This window comes from Barbus barbus (genome assembly GCF_936440315.1).
Source record: "Barbus barbus genome assembly, chromosome: 7".
NCBI lineage: Eukaryota > Metazoa > Chordata > Actinopteri > Cypriniformes > Cyprinidae > Barbus > Barbus barbus.
This window is the reverse complement of record NC_136735.1, coordinates 13,842,797-13,864,162: the sequence shown is the minus strand read 5'-3', so window position 1 is coordinate 13,864,162 and position 21,366 is coordinate 13,842,797. Positions and strand designations below refer to the sequence as shown.

The 21,366-nt window shown below is 36.0% G+C and overlaps 3 protein-coding genes across 5 annotated transcripts; 1 reads left to right on the top strand and 2 right to left on the bottom strand.

Annotated features, from left to right (window-relative positions):
* Positions 1–465: 465 nt before the first annotated feature.
* LOC306872251 (uncharacterized protein) lies at positions 466–4,014 on the bottom strand. Its single transcript, XM_079420743.1, has 3 exons — positions 3,672–4,014; positions 2,303–2,596; positions 466–2,193 (listed from the first exon to the last, which is right to left on the bottom strand). The coding sequence occupies exons 1-3, from the start codon at positions 3,780–3,782 to the stop codon at positions 2,005–2,007; spliced, it is 594 nt and encodes a 197-aa protein (XP_079276869.1). The 5' UTR covers positions 3,783–4,014; the 3' UTR covers positions 466–2,004.
* A 2,941-nt stretch (positions 4,015–6,955) lies between these two features.
* On the top strand, positions 6,956–10,140 carry LOC306872384 (uncharacterized protein). Its single transcript, XM_079420909.1, has 2 exons — positions 6,956–7,121; positions 8,404–10,140. The coding sequence occupies exons 1-2, from the start codon at positions 7,060–7,062 to the stop codon at positions 9,038–9,040; spliced, it is 699 nt and encodes a 232-aa protein (XP_079277035.1). The 5' UTR covers positions 6,956–7,059; the 3' UTR covers positions 9,041–10,140.
* LOC306872382 (uncharacterized protein) lies at positions 9,862–21,157 on the bottom strand. Of its 3 annotated transcripts, XM_079420905.1 has the most exons (12): positions 20,381–21,157; positions 20,066–20,100; positions 18,851–18,952; positions 18,691–18,727; positions 18,188–18,298; positions 16,985–17,062; positions 16,728–16,901; positions 16,504–16,554; positions 14,902–14,980; positions 14,697–14,811; positions 14,507–14,606; positions 9,862–11,616 (listed from the first exon to the last, which is right to left on the bottom strand). In XM_079420905.1, the coding sequence occupies exons 1-12, from the start codon at positions 20,773–20,775 to the stop codon at positions 10,638–10,640; spliced, it is 2,256 nt and encodes a 751-aa protein (XP_079277031.1). In that variant the 5' UTR covers positions 20,776–21,157; the 3' UTR covers positions 9,862–10,637. The 3 variants fall into 3 exon arrangements, with proteins under 3 accessions (XP_079277031.1, XP_079277032.1, XP_079277033.1); XM_079420906.1 differs by lacking the exons at positions 18,691–18,727; positions 18,851–18,952; positions 20,066–20,100 and having other exon boundaries at positions 10,134–11,616; positions 20,381–21,115; XM_079420907.1 differs by lacking the exons at positions 18,188–18,298; positions 18,691–18,727; positions 18,851–18,952; positions 20,066–20,100 and having other exon boundaries at positions 10,174–11,616; positions 20,381–21,120.
* Positions 21,158–21,366: the final 209 nt, after the last annotated feature.

The following is a 21,366-nucleotide window of genomic DNA, read 5'->3' as shown; positions in this document are numbered from 1 at the left end:
AAGCGCACACACACATTCCCCTTTCTCGCCTCACACACACACACACACACACACACACACACACTCGCTCTCTGTAACACACCCCTCCCCCTTACATTCTCTCTCTCTCACACACACACACACACACACATCCTGCCTCGTGCGCACACATCACATACACAAATTCACATTCTCTCTATTCTCTCTCACTCTGTAACTCACTTGCACATGCACATACTCAGACAAACAGACACATACAACAACACACACATACACACCCCTCCCCCTTTCACAGGCATCCTGCCTCTTTTCCAATACACACACACACACACACACACACACACACACACAGAGATCACAAACATACACTCCACCCCCTCTCTTCCAAACACACATCCTGCTTTTCCTTTATCACAGCTGTCCACACATATACACACACATACAAAAAGAGTAATGAAACTATAAGTTATTGACAGAAACCTGTTTGAATGACAGCTCAGATATTACCATTTATTGCAGTGCAAGGTTAAAATACATATATTAATAATAAATTATTATATGGTAGTGTTTTTCTTTCTTCACCAATTCCAGTCTCTTCATACAGTAACCAGGTGCTGAATCATTAAAGCTCTTCCACCAGAGTACCTCTATACAGTACATCACCTAAATCAAAGTCAGACCCAAGCTTTCTAAAATATGGATTTTGAGTAAATACTAAACATGCTCAAATCAGTGTAAAGGCACAGTGACTTCAATCATCATGAAAAAGGCCTTGTCTGGACCCTTTTCTCTCAGAGTCACATCTGACTAGTTGACCTGGAATAAAAAGCAGAACTTTATATAGCCAGCAGAGGGCATGAGTGTTTCATGAGTGTGGATGGGGGAATTAATCCAAACAAACGTCAACAGATGGTACACTTAATAACTGCCCACTGCATATGTAACAGGAACGACAAGCATTTGAAAAATAAATGTGAAGAAGCAGCCTTTTAAAGTTATGCATCACTGTACAGTAGATTGTTCTAGATATTTGAAACAGTAGATTATCATTTTGAGGAGAAGCTTCAAGGGATAGTCCACCAAACATTTATATTCCTTCATCATTTACTCATGTCCTTTCAAATCAGTACAAAGAAGAATATATTTAGAAGAACGTAGAGGTCCAAAAAAAGAGATATTTTGGTAACACTTTACTGTAAAGTCTTATTTGTTACTATTAGTTAATGCATAAACTCATGTAAACTAACAATGAGCAATATTTTTAATTAACTTTTAATGTTAAGTAATAAAAAATAACAATTGTTCATTGTTCAAGTTTGTTAACAGTTAAGTAATGTTAACAGGTACAACTTTTAATTAAAAACATGCTTTTGTATGTTGAAATCAAGATTAGCTAGGATTAATAAATGCTGTGGAAGTTCAGTTAACTAATGTTAACAAATTAAATCTTATTGTACAGTGCTACCAACTATTTTTTTATTTTCTTTTGCATTCCGCAAAGGATAGTGCAGGTTTAATAATACAGATTCAGAATGACATGTTGGTGTGTAAATGATGACAGAATGTTCATTTTTGTGTGAACCATCCCTTGTAGATACAAACAAATGCATACAGTAATTTTGATATGCAAACAAAAGTATAATATATTAATATTACTTTGATCATCATGGTCAATTTAAAAAAAAAAAGAAGCAGTGTCTGCTATGACTCAACAATCTAAAGGTCAACCATCTCAAAAGGTAATAAAATCATACAGTACATTTACATTCATTGCTACTGTCTAAAATCTAATTTTAATGACAAAGAAATATATTAAAATAACTTTCATAAAATAATATCTTCGTTCAAACCCTCTCCTCCTGCTTCCCCCATGCTGGAATGCTGAATTCTAGTGACTGCATCCGGATCCTCTGACTCTACATTCTCCATGGTGTAATGAAATTCCTTCTCTTCATTCTTATCATACTGACCTCTTCCTCTCCACCATTTCATTCTCTTTTTTCATCACATACATCACATTTTTTCTCACTTCCTTATTTTCCCGGCACCTCTTCTTGTGCTTCGGGACATTGTCTTTGGTGCTTTCTCCATCTCTGCTGGCATAGAGCGGAGGGTGTCAGATGTTTGGCCAGTCCAGTGCACGAGGTCCTGCAGCACTCGTACAATCCACATCTTCAGACCGAAACTCCCACTGGCCACTTGACCATCCAGCTCCTTTCACACAAGCACAGACAGATTGTTAATGAAATGAGATGTTTTTATCAGAACAGAGAAAACAGAGCAGAATTATATTTAAATGGCTGGCTAAACATCGCTTCAGCACCTCTTTAACTTTAGTTTCAATTTTTTGGCCAACGTCTAGCAGCTGCTCTGTGCTTGCCAACAGGTGCCCCAGACGATCCCTCACAGTTTTCCGTTTTCTCTTGTACTCGCTGTCTTCGTCGGAAAATTCTGCGTCCTCCCGGGTAATGACATCTTCCAGAAGTCGCAGACACTCCTTGAGCGCAGCATGCAGGATAGATAGTTTGTCTGCACCTGACAGCTGAGGAACCAGTGGAGGAATGGACACTAAATAACCTCCGTCGACAGGCGAGGACGGCAGTGATTCACTGTTTCTCTAAACCGTGAGACAAAGGGAATGAGCGGAGGTTACAAGAAACGTTGAATGTAATGAGCAGAAAATACCAGATGACGAAATTAATAAACAAACATGTGGTGAACATATGACAGTGAATAGAAGTAGCAATTAAAAAATAATAAAATATAGAGCCATACTAACTTGTACAGCCGACACACAATTTCCAAAGGTCACCTGAACATTGTATTTATTTAATTATTGTTTATTTAACAGGGACAATACAGAATAACATTATTGCACAGTACTGAGCAGCGGATGTCTGAGGGCGAACTTGGGTAAACTAGGAAACTTTGAGGAGATGACTGGGTTAGGCTAGACATACAACAAACAATAAACAATCTACAACTTAATACACACACACACACGCACAGAGAGAGAGAGAGAAATAATGATCACAATTTATAGTTTAAGCCCGTTTTTATCTATTTAAAACTCCAATATATTCCCTCTCACCTTCAGCCTGAGCTTTTCTCTCAGCTTTAACCTGATGCTCATAGAAGCATGTTGTTGGCATTTTATTAAGTCATTAATTAATAATGTAGCACCCTCTGATGCCTTCAGCAGATCAGCTCGTGCTGTTCTTAGGCTGAATAGGAATCAAATGTTGCTCACCTATTTCTAAAGTTCAAAGAATCCCTACAGTCCAAACCGCTCCCAAGTTCCAGGCTACTTTCCTACCGAAACAAGCCGAGACTCAGAATTGTTTCAACATTCAGGGACAACAAGAGAGAAGGTGGTGGACCTGAACAACCTGGCAGGTATCCAAAAATGTGTGTTTTTTTTTTTACTGGAACAATCACGCTTTAGTCTAGCAGCACTTTCCATTCGCTGCGCGCACTGACAAGTCTGATACCCCGCAGCCGCTCAGACCACGCTGTCACTTCTAACACAATTAATCTGCTGCTTCCCCCAGACATTCCTTCACCTAAATGTCACGATGCCGATGACTTCAGTTTGCGTCGCACACCATCCAGACCATAATTAGGAAAGGCACAACGGTTAAATACAATAATTAGATTACTTCTGTATAAATAAGCTCTATTTTGAGACTTACGTATAACTCCAGGAGTTGGATGCATTCCTTATGAAGCAGCCGGGCTAAAGCTGCGGTTCTCCCTGCGTGGCCCCGCAACCCATGACGGCCGTTTGCACTTCTGCCAGCCATTTATACTCAAAAATAACGTTTGAATCAACAGCAGCAAAAAATCAGCTAAATAAATAATAAATCAATAAATCCCCCCCATATACTGCCGTAGTAGATGTTAAATGGTGATGATCCTCTGTCCCTCAGTCGCTCATTCCCAGTAGTGGTGGTTTCACTTTCGCCAAAATATCTCTCATCACTTATTGCACGATTTCCAAAACGCTGTTCTCCGGTTTTAATGTAGCTCTGAATTAGCCGTGACTCCGCCTCTTTATGGGAACTTGGTGCGTTTGAGGGGCTGGAAAGTCAAGACGGGATTTCATTGGCTCAGAGTTCACCGCTTAATACCAATGCAAACTGGAAAATATAAAGAAAAAAAAAAGCACCCAATAGAGTCGTTTGTTTTTAAAGCCTGGAAGGAAATTAAGATTATTATTTTTTTTTTACTGTAAATTACGTCTTGCAGTGATAATAGCTCATTTTATTTAAAGTTTTCATCTGTTCTAGATAGAAGGATGCTATTTGGGGCAGAAGCAGAGTAGGCTACAAGTTTGAGATTAAGGCAGATCTTCCCATAAGCAAATATATGTATATTACATTTCCATATATGAAATATATTGTCATATGAAGTAAAAACATATAACACCTATTAGAAATTGGAACAGTTATTAGCTAACATATAGGATTATATCTAGCCCATATAAATAGGTATGAGTAATACATGGATAGGCTATATCATACATGTATCCATCCCAAAATACATGTTGTTATTTTATAAGTAAATATAAAAGATAGACATGTATTTAAGTATGTATAACAAAAACATAAATAAGATTTTTTTTGTGTAGCCTACTTGTTAATAAAGTCGCATTTAAATAATATATATATATATATATATATATATATTATTGATATATTGCTACATATAATACAATATAAAAAAGCATCATATATATACTATTAACATATGAACATACACAAATTTTACTATTTAATTTTAAATAGTCATAAATGTATATTTTCATCTACCCAGAGAATATGGTTTTATAGGTAGGCCTATGCCAATATTACTCTTGATAGGCTTTAGTGTAATATATGTCATATATTACATTTCCAAATTAAACAAATCATACGAAGAATCATGAATCTAGAATGATTAGGATGATATGTTTTTTGTAAAAGCTGATTTATAAAGCAAATCAATTACTTTAATTTTATGCATGTTGTGGCAAGTTGCTTAAATTATTTAATGCATGTCAAGAAATTCCTTAATAACTTTAGATTTGAATACAGAAATAAGCAGCTGCTAATAAGCTGCAGAAAACATCATTCAATTAGCCAAAATTTGTAAGTTCATTTTGTAGATGGCCATTTGAATTCTGCAAAAATCTGCTGTGCTTTCTGGCAAATTCTGTGGTCGGCAGTCCTTTTATTAGCTAATCACATAAGGAATTGATGTCTATGTGAAATAACAAGGAAGGGTGGTATAAAAGGGTGGTATTCCACTTTTTTATTTTTCTAAGCTTATCAGTGCCCACACCTTCCCTTTTTACAATAGGGAGGCCAGAAAATGTTGTAACCTGTTACTTTTATTCAAGACATTTATTGTGTCTCAAACTGTGATATACTAGGCCCATATTTGTCTACCAGAAGTGGAAATGCTAAGGAATACAAGTGTCAAAAGTGATGTTGATCAGAGAGTAACAATATAGAAAACATGAACATTTTAAATTTTGTGCATGAATTTTATTGTGGAAATCAAATTTACTTTTAAAGTGAGTTCTATAGTTCTATAACCCTCCTTTTACAAGTTGTAATGCTTACATTATATTAATTATTCCTGTAATTAGGTTATGCACAAATGATAATGTCATGTTATCTTGATGAATCATGGTCTTTGATGTATCATTGGTCTGGAAATCAGTAGTAGAATATTTGTGTAACATGTAAAAAACAAAGCAGCTTTTTTATAAATGATGTAAAGCTGCTTTGACACAATTTGCATTGTTAAAAGCGCTATACAAATAATAGTGACTTGACTTGACTTGATGTAATCCCTGCCTAAATGTGATATATTTCATTTAAATGTGCCTTCTTATTGTCAGTGGATGTATTTCAAGTGATGTGAAACATTTCTTTGCATTTTGTGGTTTCACTTGAAGCTGTGGAAAAGTGATAGATCAGAACGTGACTCTGTTTGCAGACTGTGCATGAGAGAAGATATACACTGTTGCCATATTCCTTCCGCTACTGATAACGGCTGCAATGAACACTCATCTTAAACATTAAAAATAAAATCCAGTGCCGAATCGCCATCCATCATAACACTTGTTAAAAAAGTTGTTCAATAGTGGGGACAAAAAAAGTCATGTTTCATCAGTGCCCAACACTGTAAACGATGCATGTGTATTAGGTCTTGTTTTAAAAGACTTCAATATTATTTTAGTATTATTTATATAATATTTATTGCATTGTTTTATTAATACTTTGAATATATGAGTTTTTTTTATTAATTGTAATTAAAGTTTAATTTACATTTTACTTTATTTTGTTATGTGCTTTTGTCATTTTTATATATTTTTTTGTTTTTATTTCCCATTTAGTTTTAGTAGCCTAAATTAGTTTTTTTCATCTAGTTTCATCAAAAAAAAAAAAAAAAAAAAAAAAAAAAATATATATATATATATATATATATATATATATAATTTCATCATTATTTTAGCATTTTATGTTTAAGTATTTGATCTAATATTTCAATTATATTTTAATTATCAGTTTATTTTAATGAACAAAAACGATTTAGTGCCCCTATTATGCCTTTTGGAATATGACCTTTCATGCAGTGTGTCATGTAGCTGTATGTGAACATAAACGTTCTGCAAAGTTGTGAAACCGACAGTGCACTATATATAAAATTATTGTTTATATAAAAAAAAAAAGAGAGTCGACTCGCGATTCGTTAGGAATCATTTAGAAATGAGTTAAAATTAAAGCTATGTTTTGAGAAAATTTAACTTTTTTTTTTTTAACTTGGGTGCATGTAAACCTGTTTTAGGAGACTAATATTAGCTATCTTAAAAATGGCACTTTAATACTTAAATAATGGTTGATACCATTGTCTCAATACCATTCCACGCCTCGCGGTGGCACATTCATTTCCACGAAAATCTGTTTGGGGAGCAAGAAGAAAACCTGACTTCCGGATAAACAAACGATTCAATGACAAGCTCTCCAATCCTACTGACAAGTTTTTCAAAGAATTTGATCACAGTCCTCAATAACTTGTCTATGAGTCGATATGAATTCGCTTGTGGGATACGGGTTTTCATCCGAGTCAGAGGATGAAGACAATACGAAGGAGTAAGTGACTCATAATTAAATAAACAAATGCATTATTTATAATATCCGTTTTCAAACAGTTTTTAATTTGAGAAAGCCAAGTGTGAAGAGAAGCCTCCACGGTCGTAATCTTAAATCTTAAAAGGCTAGCTCATCCAAAATAAAATTTCTGTCATTATTTATTTAATTCTGTACATTCAAATCTTATTTTAGCATTAGCATAACATATGTGTTAAAGAACTAATTGTACTACTATAACTCATTTTGTGGTTTAAAAGTATATAGTTTAACTAGCAGATAATGTGAAAATAAAATTAAAAAGTCACTTTCATGACTGCTTCTTAAAAGTGCACTTTAATAATGTCAAATTGACAGTTTCACTTGAACTTACATTTTAAATTATTTTGTTTAATTTGTTGTTGTTGTGCTTTACAGATTATTTTGATGTGTTCACATACTAAAGCGCATGTAAATGCTTGATTCTAATTTTAACTGTCGTGTATTAATTGATATTACATTTAAAGTTGTTAAATAATTACAAATGTGTAAATACAAATATATTTAAATACAAGACATACAAATTTCAATAGAAATAATTAAAGCATATTTTAGTTTAGAATATATGCTTGTAAGTATATATATAAACATATTTCAAAGAAGAATAGAAGTAATTATGAAAGTACATATAAAGATGTTCTTAAGTTCTACTTTAGTGGTTCAAAAAAGCACTCTTAAGTTCAACTAATTGCATTTAATATAGATTTAAACTATAATATATTGTTATTGGTAACACTTTATTTTACGGTTACATCTATTATTAGCATGCATATTACTAGAATATTAGCTATGTATTGGTGCTAATTAAGCACATATTTATGCCTTATTCTACATCCCTAATCCTATCCGATACCTAAACTTAACAACTACCTTACTAACTATTAATAAGCAGCAAATTAAGAATTTATTGAGGGAAAAGTTGTAGTTAATAGTTAATAAGTGTTACCTATTCTAAAGTGTGACCTTTTTATTTAATTACAGTTAAGTGTACAAAACATTACATTCAGTTCACGCTTGAGTACATTCTTATAAAGTGTATTATTTAAGGAACTGTGCTTCTTTTTCACAAGGGTGTTTGTGTAAACTAAGAAAGAATGTACCAAAAGTTAGAAAAATTTTGACAGCAGTGGTCACCATTTACTTTCATGAATAAATGATTACATGATGAAAAAGGTCAGTTATTCCTTTAATGAGCTGAGAATGATCAAGTATCACTTTTTAGATAAACATCTTTATTTCTGCTTAGGTCCTTCAAAAACACAGAATGCACTGTAGAGAAGACGAAAAGCCGTAATTTCCTGTTGGAGTCAGAATCGCTTTCCAGTGAGTCTGAATCTGGTCCAGAGAATGAGGATCAAGAGGAGCCGCCCACTGCTGACCGCTCCTTTTCCGAGCCCTTGCCACTGGTCTCCGTCCGTCCTCACACTCACAAGCTCCCTCCTCCACCTCTGGGAGGATTCAGCTCGGGTGGAGCACTTCCAGGCAGCAGTGTGTTTGCTAATCCATTCAAAGAGTTGGCTGAGGAGAGACTGAATGCTCTACAGAAACATGTACCTCTTACTTTACAAGCTCGCCCCACCCAGATTGACGGTAAGCGCATTTGTGTAGCCTACAGGAAGGACGGCCGCTGCCGCTTTGGAAGCCGCTGCAAGTTCGCACATGACAGCGATCTGCAGAGTAACCGTGTGGTCACCTCTGACAGTGGACCAACAGACAATGTTACAGTTTCACACAATGATGGTCCGCTGGCTTCTTGTGAGGAAGACGCAGAGACAGAGGAGAAAGACAATGAACAGCAAAAGAAGAGAAGAGTGGGGGTGAATGATTCTCTCATTCCACCAAAACGTGCACTCAAGCAGTATGCCAGACTCTCACAACCATAAAAATTCTAAACTTTCTGTATGACATAATTTGGGTAACAACTTACTTTTATGTGAAAAACACCCATGATGCTGCGTTATATTTATTGAATTAATATGCTACTGATTAGATTGTGATAATTAGTCTGTAAAATATGTTACAGATTTTCTCCAGAGGTTTTTGTTTTGTAGACAAATGCGATGTGGTCAATACTAGTAGAGGAGACTTGTGAAAATTCTTCTAACAAATGTATTAAAATGGCATTTATCTGGGTCTTATTTGGCTTCCATAAGCCCCCCTTTTTAATCCTACATTAGTCTAATTTTAAGGTTTTGAAAGAAATGCATGTATACATATTGTGTTTTTGATGACTCTCAAAATATGTATGGTCAATGTATTTTCAAATTTAAATGTCCTTTTTTGCTATTATGGTTCATTTCACCTAAGGTTGTAGTATATATATTGGTGTTGTATCTGTTACCGGTGATATTAAGAGATTTCTTTTCCTGAAATTGGTAGCTATAAGTTTCAATTTGATATACACTAATGTTCAGAAGTTTGGAGGCGGTTACATTTGTTTGAAATAAAAGAGCACATTCATTAAGCAAGGATGCATTAAATTAGTATTTATAAAAAGTATATTTAAAGTAAGTGCTGTTATTTTAAACTTTATATTCAAAGAATCATGAAAAAGTATCCCAGTTTCCGCAGCACAAGTGTTTTCAACATTTATGATGTTTCTTGAGCACCAAATCACCATATTAAATTATTTCTAAAGGATAATGTTACACTGAAGAGGAATGGCCGCTGAAAATTTAGCTTTGCCATCACAGGAATTCATTTTAAAATGTATTAAAAAATAGTTTTAATTGAACCAGTTTTTAACAATATTAGTGTTAATTGCAGTTTAAAAACAAAACAAAACTTTAAAAATACTACACCAAACTTTTGAACAGTAGTGTTTATCAGCCATTATATTTTCTGCCTTTTTTGCATTTATATTACTTTTGCATCATCAAATGCTCGGTTACAAGTTTAAAAACACTAATAATTTAATAATTATTGTAGGCAAATTACAAAATGAATATTTTTGTAGTGATGCATAAAGTCACTTATAACATTTAAAACAGCTGATTTGTTTTTAGTGTTTTATTTTAAATGTATTTAGACAAAATAGAATGGAATTTTAATATTGACCATAACATGAAAATGATCAGCTTATCTGTAATATGGGTGCATCCCTAATTTCTACAGTACCTATTCAAGCCACATGATGGCACAAGTTTGCTTACACGTGGCTTTACTCACAAAGATTAAGTGAATTTAGGTCTGTGGAAGCCTCTACAGCCACAAAACAACACACTCGCATATACACACACACACACACACCAAACAGATGTGGTTGTTGGAGGGGACTATAACGGTTTATATACAAAATGAACAATGATAACTCAAAACACAGTCTCCCTGGTACAGACATTTCTACAAAGCTACCAAAAGTTAATGTGATTACATAATATATTTATGACTCTATATATTTAACTTCAGGGCATGTAGGAGCGCAACAAATAACAGTCATCTCACTATCTTCCATGTTACACCTTCAACATTCTTCCTTCACTACAGCAGAACACGCTGTATTTGGCCGTCTGAACTGTCCGTCATGTTTGGATCCTCCCCCTCTCCGCCCACCTCCCAAACCCCACCCCCACTTCCATTCTCATTAGTCCCGTCTCCCTCCCAGACCACTTGTCTCGTCTCTGAAGGAGTAGTGGAAGACTGGGGAGATGTAGATGAGGAAGCAGGGACGCTCCTGAATCCCAAAACGCTCCGGGAGTCGGCGGACACCTCGGGCAGGGTTTGGGAGAGAAAGGGAGTATTGGGAGCCGGGTTGTGGCTTGGGGGCCTAGAGAGGGTCTGGTTTTGATGTGGCTGGGTGGTTTGAAGAGGCAGCTGCTGTGCAACAGAAACCAGTGGGAGCTGCTGCTGAGGAAGAGCTCTGAAGGCCATGTGGACAATCTGGGATTGAGGGCTGTAGGACTGAACGGGCAGCTGTTGTACCAAAGCGGGCTGCTGAGTGACGCTGGTCGTGGAGGGCTGAATGGGTAGCTGCTGGATTTGGTGTTGCTGCGGCGAGACGAACTGTAGTGGCATCTGCAGAGAGTGAGCGGAGGTCTGCTGTGAAGGAACGCTGTTTTCCTCTGTCGAGGACAAGGCCAGGGTCACCGGTACCTGCATGGTGTGTAGCGGGTGATCCTGATCCACAACCATCACTGGACCCACCTGACCCGCTGGTATGGCAGAGCTCCCCTGGGCCTCAGGGACCACTTGCTCTGTCTGCATGGAGCCCGTGGAGGTCTCCAGCAGCGAGGTAACTCCGGTAGGAGTGGTGATTAGAGTTCCGGCATTGGCAGCCAGGGCCTCGGCAATGAGAACCTCGGGGTGGCTCTTGGCTTTGTGAGCCACCACACTGTCCTTCTTTTCAAACTTCTTGCCGCAGATGCTGCAGGAGAACTGGTACGTGGCATCTGCATCGTGCTTCTTCATGTGCCAGTTAAGGGAGGCCTTCTGACGACAAGTGAAACCACAGATTTCACACCTAGAAAGGGAATGAGATGCTTGAAATTTACTGTAATTTTTTTTTTTTAATAGATTCGGGAAATTACTACAGTGGAGAACTTACATCTTATTTGACTATTATATAATGTCAAATGGGAAGTGTGTCATGTTTTGTGTTAAAAGTATTAAAAATGTAACATGACAACTAAAACAGTCTCCCTGGTTCTGACAGTTACACAAAACAACCAAAAGTTAAAGCAATTATATACAATATTTATATATTTCACTTCAAGGCATGTAGAAGGGTGACAAATAAAGATAACTTCACCTTCAACATCCTTCCTTCTCTACATCAGAACATGCTGGATTTGTTGGCCTGAACTGGCCGCTATGTTTTGCTCCACATTTTACCAATTTCAAATAATCATATCAATCTTAATAATGACTTAATTTTGTATGTAATCACTTATAAATTACATATATTTTTTAATGAAGACTGGAAGCGAAAAACACCTATAATCAGTTGTGCATAAAATGTTTAAAAATTAATAAATAAATAAATAAGCTTTCATGTATTTCATGAGACTTCAACTTATTATTCATAATAAGTGGCACTGGGGTTCCTGGTGGTTTAATACTTGGTTTAACAGCTAAATTATAAATGATTTTAAACAAAATCAATATCAGTTATTAAGACTGAAATTGTTTGGAATTTATAAAATGTGCTTGCGGAAAAAAATGATAAAATATTAACTATTCTACTAATTATGCATGCATTCTATGACTGCATGATTTGGGGATAAAAGCTAATTTTGATTTTATGATAATTGTGATTGTGTTTAAATGCAATTTTTTAAAAGTGCTTTAAAAGAGCTTTTAAAAGGTTTGCTTTGCTTTTTTTTGTGGGGCTGGACAATTTGACCCAAAGCACAGTGACTATCTATCAATATAACTATAAAATCATTTTATTATTAAACCTGCAGTCCGTAAATTTTGCATGCATACTTTGTCGCCATCTCTGTTTGAAAACCTGGAATTGCAGCTCTGTGCGGAATTATCTTCTATGCGTGGGGTTATGAGTCGGCATGGCTCCAGCGCAGATGTATCTAATGTTTTGAGGAGTAATAGAGTATGTGTGGCGGTCAGTCACCGCACCGGTGTGGATGTTTACTGTACTTCGCAATCACAGATTCTAGCCAACATCTTGGAATATATGACCCAAATAAGAATTTTCCCTGTATATTGCATCTGAGGAAAAAAACATTACAATAAATCACGCTACCACTGCAAATTAAATCTAACGATCGGTTATCACATCAAACCGTGCAAATTATTATTATTGTTATACTTTAATCTTAAATTATTAATGTTAACAACATCAGCATTGCGTGACAATGAGTATAGTGTGTATTAGCATGTAGACTTCAATTTCTGTACACTGTAATATCTAATTGTCATACCATTTGAATTTTATGTTAAGAAATTCTTTTAACCCAAAAAGCAAACTACGTTCCCTGCGAGCTGGTTGTACAAATATTTTGTAATCCCAGGCTATCTGTAATCAGAAGCACATTTAAAACTGGAATATAATTTAATTTCATTCACATGTGTTTCATAAACACACAATCCGCCATCAAAATGATACATTTAATTATTCTAGCTGCTGTGAGAAAAGACTATAAACGATGTGCCACCTGCAGGATCCTCACATGCGATAGCCTACTAGCCGGAAAACTTATTTGTTTACAGACGTGACGTAATGACGCAGCAGCATGCTCGAATTTCCACTCAAAATTAGAAAACATTATTATAAGCTAACAGTTGTAAATCGGAATAAAGTAAGGCGATAGTTTTGAACACTGGCTGATTATGTACTTGCTCAAATATTGATTTCAGATTTAACCCCAAAAAAGTTATGGACTGCAGCTTTAAATAAAAATTAAACATTACCATAGTAATACTGTTTAGTATTATACTATTTTATTGTTAAAAAAAAAGTACTTAAGAAAAATAATGATTTTATATATTCAAATGACAGTACTAATATTCATGTCTTAATTTTGTCATTTTTAAAAGTTAAACCATCAAGATTTTATTTTGCCAAATACTGTGAATATGGTGAAATTATGTGGCTTTTAACCCAAATCGATGTTTAATATAATGTTTTATTTGTTAAGCAGCCATGTAATAAGCAGGATAATTAACAGCCAGCTGGTCATTATCACAAAATTAAACCCTTCAGAAGATACAAAAACAAACACTAACAGGAAATCAGGTTAACAAAAATGATCAAGCAGCTGTATACTCGTCTTATGGCACTTTTCCACTGCATGGTACAGCACGGTATGGTTCAGTACGGCACACTTTTGGGGGGTTTTCCACTGGGAACAGTACCTGGTTCCTTTTTTTGTACCACCTCGGCCGAGGTTCCAAGCGAGCCATACAGTTACCAAAACCTGATGTATAAACTCTGCTGATCACTGATTGGCTGGAGAGAATCGTCAATGCCTGCATCATTAAACTTTCGGCATGAGACACAACAGACCTGCTAGATTTAAATCAGCACAGCCAGCAAAGCATCGAATGCAACTGTTTTGAATGAGCGCACTTTTTTTTCACAACCAAAAAATTGTTTCGTTGTCTGTTGAGGAAGTATAGCCGAGGAGCGGATCCAGCGAGAGCTTGAAGGAGCGACACGGAATTAAAACGTTTTTATGGAGTCACGGTAATAGAGGCGGTGCAACTATAACGACACATGAATAATCCTGCCCACTCTAGAGCGGTACTAAACTGCAGTGGAAACGCAACCCGAGCCGAACTGAGCCGTGCCATGCAGTTGAAAAGCGCCATTATTGTGTGTAACTGTCTTCCCAGTTGGATAAGTAAAAGTATGTATGCAGTAGTGTGTAAGCAGCAGAGAATTGACTTACTGCAGTGGTTTCTCTCCGGTGTGTATCATTCGATGCACAGCCAGGTTGTGAGAGCTCTTGAAAGCGCGAGCACAGAACTCACAGATATAGTCTCTCTGATCTGAAACAGATTGTACTTTAAAAAAGCCACCCAACTAAAGACACTTCACAATAACTACTTCAAGCTTTGCACGGGATGTGTTTATCTTACCGGTGTGGTGCTTGGCATGCCGCAGTAGTTGCTTCTGCAGCCGAAAGAGTCGTCCGCATGAGGGATGAGGGCAGACATACTTCTTCTTCATCAGGTGTTGGTATTTAATGTGATGCTGCAGGAGAGAAAGACAACAGAAAGGCTTCAGGTCTAAACTGTGTGTCAGGTGTCAGTCAGTGAGGGAAACACTAGTTTAGGTTTGTACCTGTAAGTAACGTGGATGGGCCAGCACTGTCCCACATCCTTCCATTTCACAACGCACATACTGCACCGGCGGCTTTTTCCTGAGTACAAAAACAAATGATCACCAGTTAAAATAGCTCAGAAGTCTGGAATCAGTAAGATTTTTTTATGTTTTTTAAAGAAGTATCTTCTGCTCATAAGGCTGTATCTATTTGATCAAAAATACAGAAAAAAAAAAAAAAAAAAAAAAACTTATTTTGTGAAATATTATTGCAATTTAAACGAACAGTTTTCTATTTTAATATACTTTAAAATATTATTTATTTCTGTGATCAAAACTGAATTTTCAGCATCATTACTCCAGTCTTCAATGTCACATGATCCTTCAGAAATCATTCTAATATGCTGATTTATAATCAATGTTGGAAACCGTTGTGCTGCTTCATATTTTTTTGGGACCTGTGATAATTTTTTAGGATTCTTGGATTAATAAAATGTTTAAAAGAACAGCATTTATTTAAAAAAATTATTTTGTGTTACAATATACAATGCTATTCAAAAGTTTGAGGTCAGTACATTTTCTCTTTCTTTATAAAGAAATTAATACTTTTATTCAGGAGGGATGTGATAAATGAATAAAAAGTCATAGTAAAGACATATTGTTAGAAAAGATTTATATTTTGAACAAATGCTGCTCTTTTTAACTTTGTATTCATCAAAGAATCACAAATTCAACAAGTATCACATAATTCCAAAAAACAATATGAAGCAGCACAAGTTACTCATAATAAATCAGCATATTAGAATGATTTCTGGAGTAATGATGCTGAAAATTCAGCACTGCGTCACAGAAATATATTCTATTTTAAAGTATATTAAAACAGGAAACCAATATTAGAAATTGAAATAAGATTTAACGATATTACTGTTTTTTCTGTATTTTTGATCGAATAAATACAGCCTTGATGAGCAGAAGAGACTCCCTTAAATTTTTTTTTAAATCTTACTAATCCCAAACTTTTGAGCAGCACTGTGTGTGTGTATACATGTATATACATACACATACACACATACGTACATATACACACACATATATCTCTTCCGGTTACAAATTAAAATGTGGCATGCTGTCACTTATTACAAAAAAATTATTTAAACACATCTGTAAAAAGAACAACGACATTTGATTGTACAAAACTTGAATAAGTATTAAATATCTCACATACCATTAATACACTGTTATAATTATAGCCATTATCAGGAATGCAACACTTCTTGAACAATGAATTTTAATTTTCCATGAATTTTTCATTGGTTTGTGATGATTAAAATGTTTTTGGCACTAAACAGCATTTTTTTTGTCCAAAACTAAAAATATTTATCAAAATTAATACAGACTATAGAAATTTCAAAGAATTGTCCCATGACCTACTATACATTTATGTGAGTTTTTTAAAAATGATCCCAAGAATTCAGACTTACATTTACAAAAAAGTAAAATTACAAAATTAAGTTAGATTTACAAAAGTTAACACTTTCCAGCCAACAGATACTACAACAACATGTATATATATCAATATTCTTGCCAATTGTTTTCAACATTCAATGTGAGATGCTTTGTTACCTTCTTTTAGGAAGGCGAGGACTTTTATCATCTTTCCTTCTTCGCCCTCTTCTAAGACAAAAAACAAGAAAGTCTGATGATTAATATTTGTTTATCATTCACTAAGTGAGTGTTTAAGTGAGAACGTGTGAGGAAGACTGTAAACCTAACAAGTAAACATTTTGTTGCAGGGTTGTCAAGTTGTGTTTCCATCACAAACATACAAAACAACATCACTGACTCACTTCCTGGGTGGCTCGGCACCCTCCTCAACTTCAGCAGCGGTCTGCACATCTGTGCTCTCCCCTCCCTCAGTTTTTATCTCTGTCTCTTGCTCTGTTGCAGTCTCTTGCGTTGCAGCCTTGTCTTTCTTCTCTGTCAGTCTAGTAGGGGGTCTGCGCCTCAACTTAGGAATTTCCCTGCACAGAAATGCAACAGAAATGTAGAGGGGCGTAGGAGACGAGACATCCAGAAGACACACAGAAAAACACACTTCTCATACTTAGGATCATAGCTCTCGTCATTCTCGTCATCTCTAAAAGGGACATCTTCATCACTGCTGACGATGTCCTCTTCATCACTGTTGAACAAAAGAAACATTGGCAACAAGCCATAATCAGCATACATAATCTAATACATGACTGAAATAAAGAAGTTTTCCATATTTTTTAAGGACTATTTTAATTTTCTTATAGAAAACATACATGTATGCAATGCAATAACTGTACATGGTTAGATTATTCATCAAGACACTCTAGGCAGTATCATTGTACATGCTACATTATGCTTGACACTTACAGCATGTATATTTAGAACACCACCCAACACTCTCAGTATTTCCATACAATAATTACAGAAGTTTTCTTCAAACCTTAACAAAAGGCATACATAATCAACAAAGAACTGGCCATTTTTTCACAGATATAAATGTGTTTTCGATGACCATGACTAGAAAAACAGATGTTTTTTTATATAGAAATTGTCTTTATCGTGACCTTTTTTGATATTTATTTTCTTGGCCTGGAAATCACAATTTTATAATTCCTTGATATTTACAGGTTTTCCGTGATACTGGAAATCCTGACAAGTCCGAATAATTCATAACTTTCACTTTATCATTGACTGATTACTGTAATCATCCTATAACACAACATCAGATGTCTGTCATATATGAAATGAAACAATAACCGTTTCTGAGAGGTTTTAACAATGTTCAAGGCTCTAAAACTATATTAGTGTCAATTCCAAATGACGTCAATCAGTATGTATGTGACCCTGGACCACAAAACCAGTCTTAAGTGTAAATTTTTCGAAATTGAGATTTATACATCAACTGAAAGCTGAATAAATAAGCTTAGGATCGGACAATATTTGGCTGAGACACAACTATTTGAAAATCTGGAATCTGAGGGTGCAAAAAAAATCAAAATACTGAGAAAATCGCCTTTAAAGTGGTCCAAATGAAGTCCTTAGCAATGCATATTCTAATCAAAAATTATGTTTTAATATATTTACAGTAGGAAATTTACTAAATATCTTCATGGAACATGATCTTTTCTTAATATTCTAATGATTTTTGGCATAAAAGAAAAATGGATAATTTTGACCCAAACAATGTATTTTTGGCTATTGCTACATATATACCCCAGCGACTTAAGACTGCTTTTGTGGTCCAGGGTCACATATACACAAAGTACATCATTACCTATGTGAATAGGGTAGGAAGCTTTCATCTTTTGGATCATCCTCAAATGGACACTCTTCCTCTTCTACAACATCTTCATCATCCATGCCCTCCTCTTCCTTTTTCTCCACACTAAAATATGTCAGTTAACAAACATAGGGCTTGTTAGAGCAACTCCAAAACACTAGCAGCCATCAGTGTCTTCAAAGACCCCACGAAATGGCTTGACGAGCACGGGTTTCTTTCCACTGCTGAAACTGGTTTTATGTCTTTTTTTTAACAAACAGCCAATAGCCTTAAGTTGACGTCACAGTGGAAATGAAGATTCACTACCAGCTTTTGCTAAATGGAGGACAGAAATTTTAATACATTTGGTTATGAAAGATAGTTTTGGTTATGTTTTTTCATGGAATAGAAACGCTATGCATATTAAATGCATATAAAACCACAAAACTCTAACTTTGATTTCATGGGGTCTTTCATGAGAAAGTGTCCATGTGTTCTCATGATAAATGTGCAATCACCTTGTTCCTGTCTTTTTGCCCGCTTTATTGGCCTCCACTGCAAGCAAAATGTGCAACCATTATAGTTATTTATATATACGTTTTGTGGTGTGTAATGTATTTGATCAAGTATTTGTAGTGGACCTGTTCAGTCTACTACATTAAAAGCTCAGCAGCGTACCATAGTCAATGTCCATTTCTGGCTCAATTTTAAACACAGTCCTAGGCGAGCCCCGGCAGGTGCGGGCCCCTGAACGCACCTGCACCCGTCTGCCGCGGGCCGCTGGAAGAGAACACAGTCACATGAAGCAGAAACAGATCACATCCTAAGGCAAACTGCTTAAAAAAAAAGCATTTATTCCTTAAAACTAACTAGTATCTCTTTATAGGTTTTTGTACTCTTTATTACTAGTATGTTAGATACTAGTACTTATTCCAAAAGTGAGTGCATCTATTCAATTTGCCACTAGTACATATTCATTATACTAGAATTTCTTTGCTAATAGTCAACATCCCAATAATAACTAACTCTTACTGGTTACATATTGCGATTTTTGCCAAAGAATTCTATGGCAATACGTGACTTAAATTTTCAGTAATTCTTTACAATAAGGTTCCTTAACACATTTGCTACTTTGTTAACATTACTTAACAAAAGTCCAACTGTTCATTATTAATTCGTATTAACTCATGTCCATTAAATAATATTAACAGATAAAACCTTTGATTTTAATAATGTACCGAATTGGTAAATATTTAAATTTATATTAACTGAGAGTGATTAATGTTAACTAATGTTACACACAGATAACTATTCACTACTTACTAGTTTGTATTCCTATGGTTGCTGGTCTCCATTCCAGTTTTACAAGTGCTAATTAAATACACACTAGTACCTATTTACTATTACTACTAGTGGTATGTGTCCCAATTATAACTAGCAGTAACACGTTTAATTTGAACTATACAGCAGCTATTCTCACTAGTCAATGTTTATAATAATACAGGCACTAGTATACCAAATAATTAACTAACTGTAAAGCGAAAATAGATGGTTACTCTTGGGGGAAAGTCATTAGATACAAAGAAATAGAGCACTAGAACTTAATAGTTACTAGCCAAACTGTAACACAAACTAGTCGAAAGTAAATTCTTGATATCTATACTATACTTGAGTCACAAAGCTTCACAGAATTGAATGGCAAAAAGCGTTCTTTGTTAACAATAAGAATTCAATTTATTATTCATAATTCAAATGTAACTATTAGAATACGCACTAGTGTATAATGAAGTCACTTTTGGAACACTGAGTTTTTAAAATAGAATTTACAGAAAACTAATAAAACGGCCGGCCATATACAGCCTCCTTTAACAAAATAAATGTCATTTAAAGTACCTCGATTAACCAGCGCATCCTTGTTTTCTTCAAACCTGTCACAAGACGGAGAAACAGGCCGATTTATTTATCATGTCTCATCTTTCAGATCATCCTTCCAGTATCAAAGAGTGCATGATTCATTCTGCCCAACTACTCTCTTAGAAACACATCTGCTTTCTCTAGTGCAAATGTAAAGTCTGTCAGCATCACGTCTAAATGTGTGAAAGTAGCACAGAAATGCCATGCCTTATTATTAGGACCTGCACAAGCAAGGCCTTGTTATTGTGCTCTAAAACATGTCATGTATATTAGAGGTTGAAAAGGCGCACGTACTCATCCGGCAGGACGCAGTCGACGCTGAACTGTCTGGCCGCATCCGATGAACCCTGAGCGGCTGCTGCGCTCTTCCTGCGCCGCGGGCATTTCGCTTTCCTCCGGCGATTCGCCGCAGCGTCGCGTGTCACTTCACCCCGGTCCTCCCCGATATCGCTCTGCCTCCACACGGGAATCGCTCGCGTTGACCTGTCCCGTAAAACCCGCCCGGATCCCGCCTCGCTCGTCGCAGCTCCGTTAGTCTCGGGTGGGCAAGTCCCTTCGGTCTTCAGACACCCGTCGCCCCGTCCTCTGAATGCCCTGCACGGGGTGGATGCGGTACTCTGCCCCGCGGATTTCTCCAGGGCCGCCTCATTCTCCGCCTCCTCTTTGTTGTTCGACAGCTGCGGCTCCATCGCCGCTAAGGTTGTTTTCTCGTACTTCAGGACGCCTCAAAAATGCTCAACAAAATGAAACATAGCTTGAAATAAACAGGAGGCATAAAATATGAAAAATGTTGGGTTGCTAACGGCCCTCATCCGATTGTCAAACATATTTCAATGGACGCATTTACTTCTCTTTGCAAATCTAGTGCAAAAATGTAAGTCGTATAAATAGAAAACTTAGTCTATCATCTTTATAATAACTGTGCAAAATCCATTTTAAAGACCCAGACCCTATTTTAAGTTCTTAAAGCTATAGTAAGCCACGCTGTTAGCAAGTCTCTCTGCTGTCGCTCTTTGTTGCGTCTCCTTTAAGTCGAGATCGAGCCGCAGACGAGCTCAGCAGCGACACACTGTGCTGCGGCTGTATATGTGCCTGTTTCCACTGACCTACAAAAGATGTTTTGCGAAACACAAATAACCAGCGGCGGTCCAGATGTAGTTTAAATTGAAGAATTTTGCGTAGAGGCTCTCACAGAATATTTGCAAAGAGAATCGCAGTCCGATTTTAGGCGTTGCTGTCATTATAGTTTGGTTCGTTCAACATACAGAAAAAACACGTTT